Source organism: Mirounga angustirostris, unplaced genomic scaffold (genome assembly GCF_029215605.1).
Source record: "Mirounga angustirostris isolate CCGP_5_RB_7025 unplaced genomic scaffold, mMirAng1.0.hap1 SCAF_1, whole genome shotgun sequence".
Lineage (NCBI taxonomy): Eukaryota > Metazoa > Chordata > Mammalia > Carnivora > Phocidae > Mirounga > Mirounga angustirostris.
The window spans coordinates 121,845,239-121,865,534 of record NW_026991709.1 but is presented as its reverse complement, the minus strand read 5'-3'; the positions used below and the strand labels follow the sequence as shown (position 1 = coordinate 121,865,534).

Below are 20,296 nucleotides of genomic sequence, written 5' to 3'. Positions count from 1 at the left end.
CTGTTTTCCGAATGTCTAGAACATTAGGAAACATTGGAAGATAATGTGTCCCGGCTTTTGGAACTTACGATTCTTGGTGAATAAGAGGCCAGGGAGTGACTTTGCATTTCAGAGTGGGGGCCAGTGCCCTGTGGTAGTTACAGCTATGCTATAGGGGCATCTGCAGCAGCCTGGGAACCCCTGTCCTTGGCCTCCTGAAGTCTAGCAGACCTTTCACAGGTGGCCACTCCCAGCCACCAGGACCTCCCCAGTGTTGTGTCCACTGCCTCCATCCTCTCCTCAGCCCCTTAGGTACGCCACACTTCCACTGCCACTACTCACTGGCCTCAGGCCCAGAATTTGGCGGATGACCAGCGGCCCCAACAAGCCACTGCTCCCCTTTGCAAGGATGCCCAGGTGCTCTTCATGGACTGCACACTCTTCTCCCCATCTCTAAAATGTAGAGAAGCACCTCTTCCCTCTTGACCTCCCTAGAAACAGAAAGCCAAGGACATCTACCCCAGAGCGTGGAGGTTGGGGAGAGAGCGTCGGGGGTGGTGAGGTGGTTGGCAGGGGAGGGAATTCCCTTGCCACAGGGCAAACATGAAAGTGAGACCTGGGAAATGGGAGACTGACCCCAGATTCTAATGGAGAGCTGACAGGAGGAGGTCCCAACACCTTGCCACCTGGGATAGGGGCTGGTGCTGCCCCAGTCCTGCTCCTTTGCACATTTCTCCTGATTGTTGGGCAGAGAGGCCTGTGTCCATTTCCAGCATGAGGGTAGTTTTGGTTTACGCCCTGGCTTCTGGGAAAACTGGGAACCCCTGCCTCAAGGGCCACATCATGGCCTACGTAGTCACCTTTCCTCCCTATATTTATGCACCCCCTGACTCCTGGCCTTGGCTCTGCTGGGCAGTCGGCCCTCTCGCTGAGTGGAGAGCCAGAGCCAATCATTAGAAAGGAACCACCCTCTTTATTTCATGCAGTGGGGCCTGCCTTCCACCCTATCAGGCATTCACACCCAGGAGCTGAGAGGTCTTAATGCCCAAAACAGCACCCATTCTGCATGCCCTGGTTTGCTTCCATTGTAGGAAGCCAGGCCCAGGGCCTCTGCTAAGGAGTTCCATCCTCAGAGTGGGCTGACATTTTAGCCACTCTCATGAAGCTTCTCTCCTCCAACACCCCCCCTCCCCCGCACCTCTGTTACTTCTGCTTTGAACCTTCCAGACTCTAAGAAATGCTCTACCAAGTTATAGATGGAAAGTATGTGTCCCCACTTCTCCCCCTCTAGTGCCCCTCCTGCCTTCCCCTCTCCCAGCTACTTCCTGGGGAGGCTTAAAGGTCATCACAGACAGCAACACGCATCACCCCTACAGTCTCAGTTCCGCCACCTACTCTTCCTCTCCCCCCACTGCTTTCAGAGGCCTTGGGCAGACCATTTCTCATCTCTCCACTGGTGGAAGATCCTTGGCTTCCCAGCTTCTGGGGAGATCAGATAGCGGTCAGCTGGGTGCACCCCCAAGTAGCTCATTCAGAGGCACGCAACACCTGTGTGTGTAGAAGAGGTGCAGGGTTCTAATGCCCCTGCTCCTCCAAGGCATTGAATCCCCCTCTTGAGCCCACTCACAAAGGAAAGAGCACAGTCCCATGGTGGGCTGAATATCTGGAGGTCTGGAACAGTGGATTCAGTTTTCCTGACATCCCGTCAGGGAGGGACCCTCTGAGTACATTGTTTCTCATGGAGGTCAGTACAGATGCTAATGAACACAACAGGCATGCATGTTCGCATCTAAAGGTGACAGTCATGGGGAATGCAGCCACCCACCCAGAGTCACAGGACTTGCTCCCCACTTCACACAGCCTGACTCATCCTTCCGTCCCCAGTGCCAGCATAGCATTGGAATAAAGAGTAATGCACCCATGAAGAGCAGTCTTCTGGGAGCTAACTGCGCATTTAAAGAACTTCAAGTCATAGAGCAGAGTCTTCTGGAGAAAACCAGCAAATGAAAGGAAATCGCTAACATTTGCCTTGGGGAGTAGAACACAGCCTTTTCCTCAGAGAGGAAATTGGATGCCTGGGCTTAGTGAATTTTCAAATGGACCAAAGAGCAAACTAGCAGGAGGGAGTAGCTATCCATGTTACTGTTCACAGGGGTAATAATAGTTACTTTTTTATTGAAAACCTTCTGTGAGATTTTCAACCTCAAGGGCACAGCCATGGAAGGATGGGCTCAACCAGGTGATGTAGCGAAAGCTGGAGGCAACTTGGCTCCACTGGGAGCTCTCAGACTTTAAAATTAGGCAGTAGCCAGAATCAGAAACCAAAGAAACGGGGAGGGAGCATCAAGAAAATTAGATGAACCCTGGTTCCAAATGTAACTCCCAAGCATTTCTTTATGAACATGGCCTGATTCATGGAGAACCTCAGGTGGCCAACTGGGCAGCGTTGCAGGACTGTCCCCGTGACTGGGTAGGCAGCAGGAAGATTAAAGCCAATTTCTATCTGCCTCCACATCCATATGCCTGGAAGTGTTATAGCCAATCTTTTTGCACTGTTTTCAAGTTCATAGTTACCAACTTGAACTTTAAACTTGTTTAGTCCACAAAGTAGATTTATTCTTGGGGCAACTCTGTCCTGTGTAACTCAGTATCCCCTGAGATGTCACCATATCACGCCAGGGTAAAATAACGGATGTCCATTTATTTTATAAAATCCCAGAGGTAGCAAAAAACAAAAGCAAAAAACTATATATTCTATATACTGTTTAATAAGGCAAGAAAGTATATACTATTCTTATTGTTCATGAGACATAGCTAAACCAAAAAAATATTGGTGCTGAAAAGAGTAAGTTCCGATTCTGGAGCTTTCCTATGTGCAGCTGATTCGAGTGCACTGACATTTCATCTCGTGGCCTTGCCCCTGGTCACATGCTCCGGAAGAGCAACCCAGCCTCTCAGTCCATGTCCTCAGGGAATCGACGTGCCTCGGTGGGACCCGCCGCTCCTTCAGCCCCGTGGCCTGTGGGACAACAGATGTTCTGCAGGACTTCTGAAACGTAGCCCTGTGCCCGTCCTCTGTCCCACTCACCATCCACAAAACAGCAGGAAAAGGGGATCTAAGTACATCACAGACAATGAAGTGAGGGGTCCGGGTGGAAGGGACAGCAGAGAAAGGTCCTAATACGTGTGTTCCGGACCAGGAATTAAAAATTAGGAGAATGAGGGGCACCTGGCTGGCTTGGTTGGTGGAGCATGAGACTCGATCTTGGGGTTGTGAGTTCGAGCCCCACGGTGGGTGTAGAGATTACTTAAAAATAAAACCTTTAAAAAAAAAATCAGGAGAATGAGTAATTTGTTGAGGACTTAATATGTGTCAGGCCCCAGGCTAAGAACTTCAATATCCTTTGTGTCCTTCCATCTTCACAACAGCCCTGTGAGGAAGATCCCTGTTATGGAGATGTTATTATGGGGCTAGTAATGGGTCTGTCATACGGGGCTAATAATGGGTCTGTCAATATCTCCATTTCACAGATGAGGGACCTGGGGCCCAGAAAGGTAACTTTCCCAAGGCTATTCAGCTGACAACTAGCGGAGCCAGGATTCAAACCCAGGATGGTCTTGTCTCCAGTGCCCTTGAGCCCTGACCCTTAGCAGAGACAGTGATGGGTAAGTTGGAAGCACACTGTGCTCCTGACACCTGAGGAGGACTGACACATCAAACAAATGAGCAGCACATCAGCACCCCGACAAGCCTGCTTCAGAATCATGCTCTCAGGAGCCTGGGTATTTATCCCTGGGATGTGTCTGGGCTCAGACCCCGGTGGAACTGTCCCCTTCGCTCATTATCACCTGGGGCCCAAACGTCAGGCTCGCGATCTCCCAACACTCTCCTCAGTAGCTCCGATGAGTATTCCCCAGCCGGGCCACTCTCCTCCTTCCCCAGACTTGGCCCTGAGTTATTCTACTTGCCTCCAATCGCCCCCCAAAGGAGGAAGATGTGCCATGACCCTGGACACATAAGGAAATGCATCAGGAGCGCTCTCTGAGGGCAGGTCCCTCGAGGAAAGCGGGCCCTGGTCACCAGAGTGAGATTTCCTCCCAGCAGGGGAATGGCTTTGAAGAACCACAGCATGCACTTGCATGAGTCAAACTGGGTCTTTTTGATGCCTATAACGCCACACTTCCCATGCTCTCTCTACTCTACACCCCACCGCCGCACCCAGCTTGCCCCTCAGCTGGCAGCAGGTAGCCACAAGGATTAAATGAGGGCCGGCATGGGCCAGCTCCTGTGCCATCTTCCATTGCCCTCAGGCCACCTATTCTTACTCAGCTGGATTCAGATCTTGAGGAAACTGTGAACATAGCAAACATTTAGGTAAATATATTGATTAAAACCCAAACATTTGTGCCCAAGTGTGTTGTTACCATTTCAGATCTACATGCAGCCTTCTCCCAGGAATCCTACCCTCACATCCTTTGCTTTTTCCCAGGATACTCACCCCCTGGCCCCTCCCACCTCACCTCAAGCTCAGACCACGGATACCCAACTCGGCAGCAGGAGCATCATAGGCCAGGCCTAGTTCTTCTTATGGAGTGGGGTAAGTCACATGCACTCTGGACCCCTTGGGTTTCTCACCCAGATTTGGAGGTGGAGATGACCTAGCACACTTTACCCAAAATGTGGGAGCTGAGGGACACAAGAGTCACAGCAGGCTCAGGGCCCTTTTGTATAATGCTCCACTGCCCAGCAACCCCACCAAGGGCCTGGCGTGGGGTGTGTGAAGCACAGAGGAAGTGAGGAAGTGACCTCTGGCCTCTAAGTGGCTTTGAAGCAGGGTTCTAGAAAGCTAGTTACATTTTCCCAGTGGTTTCCACAAGAAAATGCAAAGTAACTTTGCAATGAAAATATGACTCCAAAGTAAGAAGGCAGCAAAAAAAAAAAAAAGGTAATGAAGTATTAAAAAGCAACATCATTACTCTGTGAAAACAAAACAGATCAGGACTGCTACAAAAGTTATATAATGGCCCCTCTTTCTCAAATAGGACCTTCTTAGATTGAAGACTCAGTTACCACATAGTTATTATCAACCCCTGCCAAATACTCACTGCAGATTTAATAAAGAACCAAAATGGCCTTGATGACTTACCCAGAGAGGCTTCTAGAACTTCATCTGCAAACTTAAATGTGGGGAAGAGCAATGCCAGTTCCCGGCTGGCGGCGTCTCTCTCCTGGCTTCCGTGGACTGCGTTAAAGGGCATTTCTGTGCCGAACTGAGCACGGAGACTGCGAACATAGGTAAAATGCACAAGAAACAATCGTTTCATTTGCAAAGAAACATTTTGCTCTCCGGCAACGGGCACCAGCAACCAGTTAGCACCCCGCATTTCTGTGAAATGGCTTTCTCTCCGTTGGAAATGCCAAGAACAACAAGGACAGTAGCTGACATCTATTCCATCGTGATGTTGGGTGTTCTGGGCAGGTTGCCAGGTACTTCACATACATGATCCCGTTTCATTTGCACCACAGCTCTGTGAAGGACACTCTGTCATGATTCTCAGTTTAAATACGCACGAGTCACGGCGCAAGCTCGGGAGCTCCCATTTTGTTGCTATCACTACCAGGGACTAGCACCCTGCCAGGAGCTCGAGAGTGTGCATCATTAATTCCTCAATAACAGCATAAGATAATACTAATATTGCCAGGGCTTCCTTTTTGTCAAGCACTGTTCCAAGTGTTTCATATGTATATATACGTATATACACATACATACGTAAGTACATATGCTCATTTAATCCTCACATCAATGTCTGAGGCATTGTAGTACCCATTTTTCAGATGAAGACATTGAGGCACAGAGAGATTAATGGCCCTAGGAAGTGCTCTTAACAACACTCAGTGGCATCCCAGGATAGGTGTCATAACCCCATTTTACAGAACTGAGAACTGAGGCTCAGAGAAAGGACTTACCCAAGTATGTGGTTAGCTAGGATCTAAACCCTAGGCTGTCTTACTAGTCCCATGTATGAATATTCTGGTCCCCTACAACTGCAGAGTACAACTGCAATTACTTAGTCTCTTGCTCATTTCTTTCCTGGTGGCTGGGGCTCTCTCAGCTTCAAAGGCAAGACACAGTGAATTTGGCATTGGTGATGCCAGGCTAAATACAGGGCCAAGGCAGCCTAGTGCAGAGTGCAGAACCAGGTGCTCAGACTCTAGGGGGCCTCAGAACACCCTGGGTGGGGAGGAGAGTGGAGAGAGTTGAGTCTACAATGCAGATCCCTAGGCCCTGCCCAGAGTCTCTGACTTGGCAGACTTTACCGGGGGCCCTGCAATCCATATTTCCTGGATGAGTGTTGCATGTGTTTTCTGGGACCACACTATGGAACCCTCTTAACTGTAGGACTGGATCAGAGGGTGAAGATAGCAGGGTCTCCTCAAATAGATAACAAAGAGGTCAGAGTCTCTCCAAATATACATAAAAGGGGAATTTGGGGCTGAATATAGAGCAGGGCTCTTGGATTCCCAGGTTTTGAGATAAATGAAAAGAACACAGCTGGTGACATCACCTGTCAGGCTGCTCCCTCCTTGCCACATCAGGGTCACAGGGCCCCATGAGCGTTCGCCAGGCAGCGGTCACGTCCTCCGGGCCCTCAGGCCTGGTGAGGATCAGGAGGTGGCTCGGTCCACTGCACATGTGATGTACCAGCTTCTCAAATGCCTCCTAGCACAGGGAGAGGAAACGGTGACCCAGGGCAGGGGTCCTGGGGCCTATAGTGGGTCAGCGGGCCCATCCCACCCTCAGGAAGGGAGGGGCTCAGTGAGCAGCCTTGCCACAGGCCAGCCTGCCCATGGAGGGCCCAGGGAGGGGTGGTGGTGATGACCAGCCACACCCAGAGAACCCAGATAAAGGCAAAGGCAGGAAAATGAGGCTTTGAATTGACTTGTTTGGGGTTGGGTGAGAGACTATAACAAGTTAGGTAGGGACGTGTGTGGAAATCATGTGGATGCCGGATAACCATGGGGTGCGATGTAGCTAAGACTTATTTTTTGCAAGGCCTTGCAACCCTTCCCGCTGCTTGAAGTAGCAGTACTCTGGTTTTCCTTTGGGGAGTAGCCCTTCCCCATTTCACTTGGCCTAGTCTGGCTGACGACCATGATGCCCCTCCATCCCCTCCAACCCCACCAAACACACACACCTCACCTAAGAGGTGGGGCTATGACCAAGCTAGGTCCACTAGGCCTCCGTCCCAAGTAGGGGAGTCAGAAGCAGAAGCACGTGGAAAGTGGTTGAATCTGAGTTGTCCAACAGTAGCACCTAAAGTGACTGTTCATGGGATTCTGCTCCTAAGGTCCCTACAACTGTCTTGATTCTTTTTTTTTTTTAAGATTTTATTTATTTGACAGAGAGAGACACAGCAAGAGAGGGAACATAAGCAGGGGGAGTGGGAGCGGGAGAAGCAGGCTTCCTATGGAGCAGGGAGCCCAGTGTGGGGCTCGATCCCAGGACCCTGGGATCATGACCTGAGCCAAAGGCAGACGCTTAACAACTGAGCCACCCAGGCGCCCCAACTGTTTTGGTTCTTCTCCCAACACCTTCTTGTTCAACTCCTTCAACTATCTTCTTCAGTTCTGGAAGCTATGGAGTATCCTTCTAACAAATTCTTTATGTCATTACTTAAGTTAGAATCAAAATCTCTTCCTTGCAACCAAAGAACTTTTTACTTGATACAGACTATAATCATTATTCTGAGAGCAAATTCATGGCCTTCTTGCTGTTCATATTCTTGTTCTTCGTAATACTCGATTTTCTCCCAAACTAACATCAATCTATAAACATAATGTTGGAGAAAGAGAAAGAAATGAGAGTGTGTCGGACATGTGGAAGCAGATGAGCTGACCTCCCCAGCTTTGTGTTGATAGAAAAGTTGCATTTCTGCCTCTGTCATGGTTCTCTCTTCATTTGCTAAAATGTCAAAACCGGCTTCGTGGATCTGTAAAATATACATATATTGTGAAAGGGTAAATCAAGCCCAAATTCACATTCAAATGTGCTGAAAAGTAAAAGATAATGGGAAAGATAACATTAAAAGCAGCGAAGACCCTCATCCTCATCGTATCTGTCCCAAACGGATTTAAAATGTTTCGTTGACTTAACTGGAATTTTGGTTGGAGCTCCTCAGAAGCCTCCTTTTCCCACTAGCACACTGTTGTTCAATGCCCCACCCCTGCTTTTCCAGCAGAGGAGACATGAGGGCAGTCTGTCCGGGAAGCGTTGTCTCTCTTACCTTCATAATAATCTCATCAGTCTTTCCGTGGACCACTGCGTCTGGCTTAATGATGGCCAAGGTGCAGGTCTTCCCTGATGAAGCTGGGGTAGGGGTGGGGAGGGAGAGCAGGGAGGAGATCAGAGACTACTCGGAGCAGAGCTCCAGCAACAACTGGAAGAGTCAGCTTGGAGCTGGGGAGAGCTGGAACAGAGGCAACACGGGCCTGGCCTCTCTCGTGCCTTCCTGTCACCTCCCCTGACTCTGAGCCTCTAGCTGCTGTCTACTCTGTTCTCTTACTCCACTGGCTCCCTCGCCAGAGCTTCTTTTTAACTTTTCTGGCATATGGGCAGTAATGACTGCCCCAGGCCCTGAGTCTGTATGACTTTTCAGCACCAGCACGTTCTCCTGAGAGAAGATCAGACTGGCCAGTTCGTTGTGTGGAGCCAAGGTAGCAGTCATAGCTCCCTGAACAGTGTCCTGATGGCTGTTCTTTGGTCAGTGCCCATAGATCCAATCAGCTGTGGTGACGCGGGAGGTGGCACATGGTTGTAGTCCCTGCTCAGGCCTGTAGGAGGCCCGGTGTCCAGTCCATAAGCCCAGCCCTACTGTACTCCTGTTTGTATCAACTTGGCCTTGGTGAGCTTCCTACACTCTCCACAGACTCTGTACCCCCCATAGCCTATTTTCTGTTCTCAACCTTTACATCAGTTGTGTGGCAATGAAACATGACAACGTCTGCGTTTGAGGAGAACTTCCTACTCTGAAAATCTCAAAAACTTGTGTACTGCAAAAATGTGAATCATTTTAAGCAACAAATCTATCCATTTTTCTCATTTCTAATGTCCCATGAATCCTTAGTCTTTAAGGGACTCTTAAAATGAAATCCCTTATACGTTGACCCATTAATGAGAACCCCTAGAGGCGCGGGGTGAGAAGAGAAGAGGCCAGATCAGGGCCCAGAGAATTCCAGCTTGAAAGGGGAGCAAATGAGAAAAGGCCAATGAAGGGGGGCAGGCTGTGGAGAGGCCAGAGACGTAGAAGGAAAACGAGAAAGGTCATGACATCTCAGAAACGAAAAGAGACGAGGGTTTGGAGAAGGAAGGCACTGTCAACATCATCCAAGTCCTCAGAGGCTGTAGGATATGACTGGACACTGTGTGTTGGATTTGGCCACCAAGGTCAGTGGTGCCCCATGAGCACCAGGGAGCAAGTCGGGCAGGAGCCGAAGGTGAGGGGTGCCCAAGGAGTATGGGAGCTCAGGAAGTTCAGGCATGGAGGGAAGGAAGGCTAAGGGCAAGGGCAGGCTTTTAGGTTATTTTCTAGGTGGAGAGACTTGATTTGAGAGGAGATAATGAAGGAGGGAAGAGGAGATCATCCAAAAAAGGAGGTAACAAATGTTTCCTGCAGAGGCCAGAACACTAATTTTTTCACACTTGAAGTGTTTTTGCTCTCCGAACTGTGCCTCTTTCCTTGTTAGAATCCAAACTCAAACAGTCCTCATTATCCCCACATGAATAAACAGCCTCTCTGCTTCACACAATAATAAAAATCTTCCTTCTCCTTCCAACTCAGTTCCTGAACTTAATGCTGGTTTCCCCTAGAGTCTCAGTTACTGTCACAAGCCACCTTCTAACTTCTGGCTTCCCTGCTGTCAAGTCAAGTTGTTCTTCCCATAGTAAAGGTTCAGGAAGAACTATGACGCCCAGGACTCCTGACTTTTGGACGCTTCAGGAAAAGGTGAAAAAAAGAAATGAGCTCTCTTTAGCTCAAATGAAGACTAAGGAAACACCAGCATCATTACTTGAAATTCTACCTTCCTTTTTATTAAGTGGGGCTTTTCCTGATGTGGGGTAGTAGCCCCGAAAGTCATACTTGTGATACTTGAGCATGATCAGAAAGCTGCAAAAAGTACCTACAATGTCAAGAAAGGGCAGAAGGGAGATTGGGCACAGTATGTTTGAAGTTAGGTGACTGGAAACCGAATGTTTCACGGTTAATCTTCCCAGAGTTCAGATTGCCCAAATCACTGATGACCCATATGCTTTGCCTTTTTGTCTTGCTTACTGGTTCTATACTCACCCACGTCCACATCTTCACCATTGTCCTTGTCATGGGAGAGGCATCCGTCTTCATCAGACAGAGCCTCGTCTCTAATCTAGAGCAACACATGGGTCATGAACAGAAAGTAGTTAGCTAATTAAAATTACCACAAAGACCTCCAGCAACCGACAGAAGCCAAAAAAAAAAAAAATGCAAAGGCCTGAAATGCAGAGCCAAGAAAAGGGGGTCAAGAGCGTCAGCCTTGGAAACTTTACAAGATCTTTTTTAGTAGCTGGATGACGGTGGAGGTGAGGGTGTTCGAAGACAAGGAAATCCATGCTGACTTTAAGGTTTAGATTCGGCCCATTTCCACAAACACCAAGTAGAAAAGATGAAGTAGGGAGTTGGCCAGAAGACAAAGGAAGAAGTGACATACAAGGAGATACTTATCAACTGGCTCCCCCAGGCAACGTTAGTCGTGAAGACATCATCTCCCCCTGGAGGGGGCACAAGCAGGTGTGATTTTCGGAAAAAATATAGATTCTAAGCCATTCTATAAAAACAGGGCTTCACTATTTGGAAGTGACTATGAAAACTTGAACAATGAATACTGAACAACATAAGGCTCATTGGACAGAAGCTCAAAGCACCAGGAAATGCCTCTCTCTATCTGAGGTGGTGTCAGTGTTCAATGGCAGCCAAATTTTTGTGAGAAACTTGTAGTCTATGCTGTCATAGAAATAATTTATCAAAATCATAAGCCATGCTGATCCTATTGCTCGTGTGAATGACAGGGCTTAATTTCTAAATTAAACGATCCCTTAAACTAAAACTTTCAGGTATGGGAGGCGAGGGCAGATCACCAGGAGAGAACTCACAGTGAGGCTGACTTCTACCCCACTACTCTACTCCATAACTTTATCTTCATTTCTGAACATATTGTCAGAGTTCCAGAAACCCCTGTTAAGAATTGAAGCAGGGGATGAACAGGAAATGGATAAGAGAAGTTCAAGTGCTCTGGATGAAGGGTGCAACTTTTTAAAATGAGTTTTTTAAAATGTATGGGACGCCTGGGTGGCTCAGTCGGTTAAGCATCAGCCTTTGGCTCAGGTCATGATCTCAGGGTCCTGGGATCGAGCCCCACATCGGGCTCCCTGCTCGGCGGGAGGCCTGCTTCTCCCTCTCCCACTCCCCCTGCTTGTGTTCCCTCTCTTGCTGTCTCTCTCTCTGTCAAATAAATAAAATCCAAAATAAAATAAAATGCATGTATGTCCTAGTGGGCACTGCCTCCCCGAGCCCTCGGGTGGGCATTTAATGGCACTTGCCACTGAGCGCTCCAGGAAGATTGGTGGGACCGGGAGACACCGAGCTCGGCGCTGGTGGAAGCACTCCTTACCACTTTTCGCTCGCGGCCTTCGGCCAGCACCTTCTTCTCAGCCTCCAGCTGCTCTCGGATGGTTTTCTGCAGCAGCGGGGCGTTGGCTCCTCTCACCACCGCCACCAGTTCTCCCCCCTAGAACACAGAACACACGCGCTACCCAAACTGCTTGAACTCCTTCACAGATCTTCATCTCTTTGAAGGGCCAGCGAGTGTCCAAGAGCTTTGCTTAGGCGTGTGCCCAAGGCCGAGGCCACCATCCACTGCTCTGCCTTCTACCCCATGCCTCTCCTTTCAGAGCTGCCTCCAGGGAAACAGGGAGTTAGTTAAGGGAGGAGCAGGGCAATGAAGTTGTGGGTGACTAAGAGTGGCCTAGACATGTCTCATCCACTTGACAAATACCTATTGAGCGCTTACTCTGCCAAGCCCCAAGACAGAGGCAAAGAATATGAACAGTCACCATGAAAAGCCAGAGTTGCCTGCTTCAGGGAACAGGAAGCCAAGTGGGGAGAGAGGTGGTCATATCAAAGAAACAATTACAACAGAGTAAGATCATCACTTTAAGAGGGGGAACATACAGGATGCTTGGCATTCAGGGCAAGAATGGATTCCCAGTTCCGTCCGGGGGGGTCAGAGGAGACTTCATTCACAGCGGAGGTGGTGTTTGGGGCCACTGAGTCTCGGCTTTAACCTTTCCAGCAGTCAGTCTCTGCCTATTACTCACAGAAGCTGGTGGAGAGTGGGCCCTCCCCCGTTCCCACCCCGCCCCGCAGGGGGCCCGCCACAGGGTGAGAGGCTGTGATGGAGCCCGCTGCCTTGGCACCTGCTCCCACACAGTCCAGTGTGATTTATGCCTTCATCACTACAGGCTCAAGCAAGCGAACCCCTGTGGCAGCAATCGCATTTCTGCGCCTGTGGCCCACTGTCACTTTGGCTCCTTTCCACTTCTCGAGACCTCCATCCTCACCCATGTTTCAGCATCTAACTCCAGTCTTCTGTCAAGAATCAACACCCAAATAATGTTGGCCATAGGCTTCCAATCTGTGACACTTGTAGTGCTGTGGGCAGGAATCTGAAGGTTTCCAAAGTGAACAACCCTGGCCTGGCTGTCAGGAGAGGCGGGCGGGTAGGTCTCAGTTTCCCCTGACTGGATGAGGACGGGCTGCAGTCAGGAATAGCGTATCTGTCGCAAGCCTTTGGAGCCTGGCAGGTGACCTAAGCTAGGAAGCCAGGTGTGAGGCAGTGGGCCCGGAGGGGCATGGGGCCAGAGCGTGGATGTCACACCCCAAGACATCCAAACTATCTTTCAAAACACAGAACTACTTGGTTTTCCTCAACACTCCCTTTCATTTCTGAATTTCTGTAAACATATCTTCACATCTTACGATTAAATAAAAGTGAACGCAGAGCTTGTCTACCCCATTAGAGTATGTGTGCTGAAAGCTTCCCTCTACAGAGCGGAGGATAGAAATCTTGAAACCTTGTGCTCTGTCCATGAGCCAGAAGGAGCAGACGCTTTTGAGTGACTCCCATTCTTTCCCGTGTACAGCCAATCAGGAAGGCTGCTGAGTCCAGAGTGACCCTCAGGAGCTGTGTCATCCCGGGCCTCCCCGCCAGCAAGCCGTGCCACCGTTCAAGGCAGGGACCTGCATTACCAGGACTTAAGTATGCCTCTCCTTACCCCAGATAACAAATGCAGTCAAGGAGGAAACAATCCCTTGTTTGGATCAGTGAAGCCTCTTGGTGACTTTCAGGGAGACGCCTCTAGCGGAACCCTGATGATCTGCAATGGTTCTGGGTCTGGTTCTACAGATGTACTTACTGCATAAAACAGAAAGTTCGGCTCACACCTCCCTCGGTACTTTTCAAGGACATCAAGACAATCTGCTTCTGCCTAGAGAAAACAAGCTGTCAGGAGGGGCCTGGGGTGCCGGGGACACAGGGACATGATGGTGGGCGACCACACAGGACAATACCCACACAGACACACACCCCACATATACACACATAGACCCCATAAACAGCACGCACGCACACACACACACCCTCTCCACACACAGTTTGCCTTCCGTGTCTGAGAAGCCCTGTGCAGGGGCAGACATTGCTGCCACACACCCTCCCCAGAAGGGTCAGAAGTGACTCCCCATGAAGAAAGTGCAGAGTCCTTGAGAGGTCAGCGTGGGTGAATTTTCTCCTGTGTTCCGCCTATGAACCTCTAATCCGAGTGTCTCTCGCACACTTCTCTGGAATTTATTCCCATTTCCATACATTCATCCAAGGATATATTGGCCAGAAATTCCCCATGATGGAGGACAGCATAAAAATCTTGGAACTCTGTGCTCTGAGAGTAAGACTTCAGAGTCCCCAGTGTTCATGAGCCAGAAGGAACATGCGTGTCGGGTGACGTGCACCCCTTCCCTGTGCACAGGGTCAAGAGATGCCGGAGCTCAGAGTGACTGTCGGGGGCTAGGGGTGGGGTAGGAATCTTTTATCTCTAAAGAAACTATAAAGCACCGTAACTGATGACCCAAAATTTCACAACCGATGCCTTTTCAATGATCTGGAAAAAAGGCAGCTCATGCTTCCTGTCCCTGATTTTAAATGTTTAATTATTTTACAGTGTCGTGTAACATTCTGCTGAGAGAGGATCTTACTAATGCAAAATGCAGAAGGTCCAGGCCAACCTCCATCCTCATCTTCTGGAAGAGGCTCACCACGGGTTTGCAGGGCCCACACCAGCCTTGATAGACATCAACAACTGTGTGGAACCAAGAAGCAGGAACATTCAGTGGTCACCAGCACTCACCATGTCAGGCAAAATTTATACCTGCAAACTCTAACTCCTCTCCAGTGCACGTCTGTTTGCAGGGTTATTTAATGGTTCAAGGGATTTATTCTCCCCTTGGAATAGGGTCAAGCATGGAAACACAGCCACCCATTATTCTTACGAACTCAGGGTTCTGAATTCTAAACAGAATGAAGTAAGTGCGGTAGAAAACAATTTTCTTTACGGATCTTTTACCTGCAGTCATTTCAGGCTACGTTCATGGCCAGGCTGGTACAGAGTAGCCCTCAATAAATATTTGAATTGTACTAAAATTATCTATTCTAAAAGAGGTCACGGTAGGCGGCCTGTCAGCACACAATCAACTCTTAGCTGCTTTGATAATAAGCACAGTTTTGACATTTTCCCCTGATGGATTAAAAGCCACTTCTTTGGGTAAAGGAGAGTTTTATTTACTTTATAAAATCAACATTGTTCTCCTGAAAAGTGTACCTGATAGAGACCTAGATGGTAACTTGGCTACTTTTTTCTTTGTCAGTCCCAGTCTATGGAGTGTGCCAGGACAGGGCTTGAGGGAACCCTCTCGTCTGATTGCACGAGGCCCCAGGGCCTGTGGGAAAGCGAAGCAAGCTAAGCCAACACATGTGTACCAGATACATGCAGGACGTGTCCAGCCCCATCATGACGACACAGCTAGTGCTAGACTGTGTGAAGTTCAAAGACATGAAGTTCAAAGACGTGAAGTAACTAACCCAAGGTACAAAAGAAAAATTAAATTCTCAAGCGGTAGAATCTAGTTTTAAACCCAGGTTCGTCTGAGTGCATGCTCTTTCAACTACTCCAGGAAAGAAGCAAGATGCATGGATTCAGGAGTGTTGGTTAGTTTCATCAAGCAACATAGTTTTGCAGGGAGAAAGTGAGAACCAAGTTGGGTATGGGAGGGATGAGGAAGCCAGGCACAGGGGGTTAGTGGGGGTGGGAGGGAAGGAAGGGAGGAATCCACAAGACTTTGAAAGGGAAGGGAAGGGGGGACGGGGGATGAAAGTCACGTGGGTGTGGAAAGGACTCTACCTTGGAGCCTGGCAGAGGAAAAGAACTGGGTGGTAGCAGGGAGAGATCATTTGCGGGAAAGAGAAACGTCAACTCGGTTCTAGACATGCTGGGTTTCCAGTTCAAGCAAGAGAATCTAAGGCCAGTGGTCTCAAAGGCAACCAGGTACCTGCAGAGACGGAGACAGATTTGGGCCTCCTGGGCACCCACGTGGAGGACAAAGCTCCGGGTTTCGCTGAGGATAACAGCTTCACACTTGAGGGGCTTGGGGATTTCAATACACCAGGGAGGTGTAATGGGGGAGGAAGGCATTTGGGTCAAGCCAGGAAAAAGTCTTTGAAGACCTCAAGGGCCTGTGTTTGGGCCCACCAAGGAAAGCAGGTTCACACTCCCACTAGGGAAAAAATGGGACCCAATTAGCTACCAATCTCTCTGCAGGATTTGCACCCATAGTTCAGCTTCCTATCTCCCCTCGTAGTCCCTGGCTCTCTGAGCAGTGGTGGGGCAAGGGCATACTTCACAGGCTATGGGGCAGAGAGCAGGACTGGAGAGGAAGTGTATCAAGAGTTACAAAGCAAGGGGCGCCTGGGTGGCTCAGTTGGTTAAGCGACTGCCTTCGGCTCAGGTCATGATCCTGGAGTCCTGGGATCAAGTCCCGCATCGGGCTCCCTGCTCGGCGGGGAGTCTGCTTCTCCCTCTGGCCCTCCCCCCCTCATGCTCTGTCTCTCACTCTCTCTCTCTCAAATAAATAAAATCTTAAAAAATTAAAAAAAAAAAAAGAGTTACAAAGCAAAACAGAGAAGACATCGGGGAGGAAAGAAATGACAGAGAAAATGAAAAGTTGGGTGTGCACGTGTGTGCGTGCACGTTCATGCGTGGGGAGAGGTGAGAGCAGACACAAGCTGGCCGAGCAGGTGTGTTTATAAGGAGAAGAACTGAGCAGATACAGAGAGAGGAAGGGAGCCCAGAGCTACGCACCATCAATGAAACGAGAAAGGAACTGTAGTGGCAGGTGTGGCAGGCAGCCTCTAAGAGGCCAGGGGGGAGTCCTGCCTCCTGGGATGTAACCCCGTGCCCTTGAGGGCAGGCCGGACCTAGTGCCTGGCTTCTAACAACGGCGTAGGGCAAAGCGATGGGATGTCACTTTTCAGATTCAGCTATAGAAAGACTTTGACTTGCATATGTCTCTCCCTCCCCCTCTGCCCCCCTTCCTCTGGGGAAGAAAGTTACTGTGTTGCAAGTAGCTTTATGGAGAAATTGATAGCAAGAACTTGATGTCTCTGGCCAATAGCCCCCAGGGCCCGGAGTCCTGCCAACAGCCTCATGAATGAAGTTGGAAATGACCTTCTAAGATCTGTCAGAGCCACATGACCAAGCTTAGAAGCAAATTGGACTTTAGTTGAGCTTTGACATTCCCTGTCTTACACCTTAACTGCAGCCTGGTGAGAGACCCCAAACCAGAGACATCCCAAACCAGAGGTGAAGCAACACCTGGATTCCAACCCCACAGAAACTGTGGGATAAGAAATGTTCATTTTGGGGGTGCCTGGGTGGCTCATTTGATTAAGTGTCTGCCTTCGGCTCAGGTCCTGATCTCAGGGTCCTGGCATTGAGTCCTGCGTTGGGCTCCCTGCTCAGCAAGGAGTCTGTTCCTCCCTCTGTGCTCTCTCGCGCTCTCAAATAAATAAAATCTTTAAAAAAAAATAAATGTTCATTTTTTTAAAAACTACTAAGTAAATTGCAATCGATAACATACAAGAGGATAGGGACGAGGAGGCCCAAGGGACAGTGGCTATGCTGGATCTTAATGACAGTGCAGTCCCTGGTTCCAGCCCCTTGGGATGCCTAGCTCTCCTTCCAGCCCCTGAGTTCCAAGAGATCCCCATATTCCTTCCGGCACATTCCCCTTTATGCCTCAGGTAGTCAGAAGAGGTTTTCATTCCTTCATACCAAACAACCCTTGGGTCGGACAGTCAGCTCTGAGACAAGGGAGCCCTGTTACCCGGCAGTACTGACTGTTTTCCTGAGCTGAACGTACTAACAGATGTGCAAGTTGGATAGATACACATGCACAAAGAAATGACCTGGTTCTTCATTTATGAAACTCAAGACAGGAAAATGGTGCTCATTGCAGCTTTTCTCTGCCTGGTTCAGTATGCCATGTAGCAATTTTGAAAAGGCTGGATCTAAAAACGTATCTGAGATTACCAGTTAGTCCTTTGGAACTGAGCATTTCCTCCCAAAGCTCCTGGGTGCTGATGTTAACCTAACATCAAAGAAGAACAAAGTCTGTATTACTGAGGGCATGGATGGGGAAAGGATTTGATGTGTTTGCTCCAGATACCTACCTACCTACCTACCTCTTGCTACCTCCCTTCCCTCCCTCTCTCCCTCTCCCCCCACTTCCCTCCCTCCCCTCCTCCTCTCTCCCTCCCTCTCTGAAATAGGTACAAATACAGCTCAAGCTGTCTTCTTTCCCCAATCTGCCTTTCTCCTCCTGTCTCTTCCTGCCTCCAATCCCCACAAATAACCACTAACCTAAGAAAATCTCAGTCATTTTTTTAAAATAATTTTTTCTTGTTGCTCGTCCAAAAAAATAATATATAAAATTGTTTTGTGTCCATAAAATGTACATAAATAATATCATACTATAGAGATCTTTTTGCAATTTTTGTTCTCACTCAAATCCAGTTTGACATTTATCTAGATTCATATACAGAGAGGTATTCATTCGTTTTTTTCTTTGGTCTTTTTACGTATTCTGGAGATATATAATTTATATACAGTGAAATACACAGAACTAAAGTGTTGCAGTTCGCCGAGTTTTTGCAAATGCACACAACCCAGGTCACCACACCCCTATCACAATACAGAACTTTCCCGTCATCCCCGAAAGTTCCTCTGTCTCCTCCCGGTCACCCCCGCTCCTCACCCCAGGTGAACACTGATCTGCTTTCTGTCACAATAGATGTGTTTTTTCTAAAACTGCCTATAAATGGAATAGTGCAGCACATACTATTTTGTGCTAGCTTCTTCCATTCAGGGTATTTTGGGAGATATATTTGTATGGTTGTGTGTCAGTAGTTTGTCCAGTTTTATTCCTGAGCATATTTCATTGTATGACTATATCATAATTTGCTTGATAGATATTTGGGTTACTTCTAGTTTGGGGTTATTACAAATAACGACTTATAAACACTCTTTTTTTTTTTTAAGATTTTATTTATTTGAGAGAGAGAGCGAGCCTGTGTGAGCAGGGGTAGGGGCAGAGGCAGAGGGAGAAGCAGGCTCCCTGCTGAGCAGGACTCTGGGATCATGACCTGAGCCGAAAGCAGATGCTTAACCAACTGAGCCACCCAGGCGCCCCACTTATGAACATTCTTGTTAAATCTTGTTGTGCTCACGTTTTCATTTGTCTTCAGTAAGTAAATACTCTAGGAGTGGCATTGCTGGGACATAGGGTAAATGTTATGTTCAGTTTAATAAGAAACTGCCCGTGCTTTTCCTAAAGTGATTATACCATTTTAAACTTTCATCAGCAAAGTATAAGAGTCCTGCTTGCTCCACATTCTTACCAAAATATAATATTAGTCTTTTAGATTTTAGCCACACTAATGATAATGTAGTGGTATCTCATTGTGCTTGTAATTTCATTTCCCTGATGACTAATGGTGTTAAGCATTATTATTAAATAATGCTTATTATTAAAATTATTAAAAGAGGTATTTATTATTAAAATAATCTCTATTTAGTGTGCTTATCAGCCATTTATTTATCTTCTTTGAGAAGTGCCCATTGGTCTGTCCATTTTCTTTATTGGATTGTTGGCCTTTTTATTATTAGATTGTGTGTATATATACGTATATACACAAAGATGCTCTCCCATTTTCTTCTAGAAGCTTTATAATTTAAGCTTTCACATTTAAGTCCATGAGCCATCTGAAATTAATTTTTGCCTGTATTGTGAGGGAAGGATTGAGGTTAGTTTTATTTCCATGTAGAGGTACAGTTTTTTCTGCAAAACTTCTTGAAAAGATTTTTTTTTCCCCCTCATTAAATTGCTTTGGCACCTTTGTTGAAACCAGTTGACTGCATAAGCATGGGTTTATTTTGGGCTCTCTTCCGTTTCATTGACCTATTTTCTATTCTTTTGCCAACACCATATTCTTTTAATTACTGTAACTTTATAATAAGTCTTGGAATCAGGCAGTGTGGGGCTTCCATATTTGTTCTTCTTTTTCAAAAATGTTTGGCTATTCTTGATCCTTTGCATTTCTATTTTTTTAGAACCAGCTTGTCAATTTCTACAAAAACTCGAGATTTTAATTGGGATTGCATTGAATCTATGGGTCCATTTGGAAAAAAACTGAATCTTCACAACATTGAGTCTTCCAGTCCATGAACATCATGTTTCTCATCACTTATTGAATCTTCCTTAATTTTCTTAGCAATGTTTCATACTTTTTGGTGTCTAAGTTTTGCACATCTTTTTTACGTATTTCCAAACATCTACATCAGAAATAATAAGTTGAGTTTATTGCCATTTCTTCACATTTTTCTCTTATCTATAAAGTATTCTGGTTTCCATCATAAATTAAATTTAAGGAGAAATACATATTATGTTATACATAGCACATTATTAATAGTGTACATTTTTGAATAATGTTTTTATTTGGAAACAATTTCAAACTTATAGAAGATTTGCAAGTACAGTATAAAGAACTTCTTGAATTATTTGAAATTATTTAAATTATTAAATAACTTGAATTATTTTGAAATTATTTGGATTTAAATTA

General features: G+C 47.4%; 2 protein-coding genes across 3 annotated transcripts in view; one reads left to right on the top strand and one right to left on the bottom strand.

Moving 5' to 3' along the window:
• ARMC8 (armadillo repeat containing 8) overlaps positions 1-15,387 on the top strand; it is a 121,072-nt gene extending 105,685 nt beyond the window's left edge. Inside the window, exons 23-26 of one of the 2 annotated variants that reach the window (XR_010410365.1) lie at positions 3,511-3,645; positions 4,470-4,577; positions 13,215-13,330; positions 14,286-15,387. The gene's annotated coding sequence lies outside the window, so the exon portion shown is untranslated. The remainder of the gene's footprint in view (positions 1-3,510; positions 3,646-4,469; positions 4,578-13,214; positions 13,331-14,285) is intronic. The other variant, XR_010410366.1, reaches the window with a different exon arrangement.
• Positions 2,674-20,296, bottom strand: part of NME9 (NME/NM23 family member 9) — a 39,291-nt gene continuing 21,668 nt past the window's right edge. Inside the window, exons 4-13 of the mRNA XM_064587406.1 lie at positions 17,709-17,766; positions 14,320-14,423; positions 13,488-13,559; positions 11,684-11,800; positions 10,327-10,402; positions 8,266-8,348; positions 7,879-7,971; positions 6,547-6,701; positions 5,127-5,263; positions 2,674-2,998 (exon numbers count right to left, since the gene is read on the bottom strand). Coding sequence (XP_064443476.1) covers positions 2,934-2,998; positions 5,127-5,263; positions 6,547-6,701; positions 7,879-7,971; positions 8,266-8,348; positions 10,327-10,402; positions 11,684-11,800; positions 13,488-13,559; positions 14,320-14,423; positions 17,709-17,766 — 960 coding nt within the window. The 3' untranslated portion in view covers positions 2,674-2,933. The remainder of the gene's footprint in view (positions 2,999-5,126; positions 5,264-6,546; positions 6,702-7,878; positions 7,972-8,265; positions 8,349-10,326; positions 10,403-11,683; positions 11,801-13,487; positions 13,560-14,319; positions 14,424-17,708; positions 17,767-20,296) is intronic.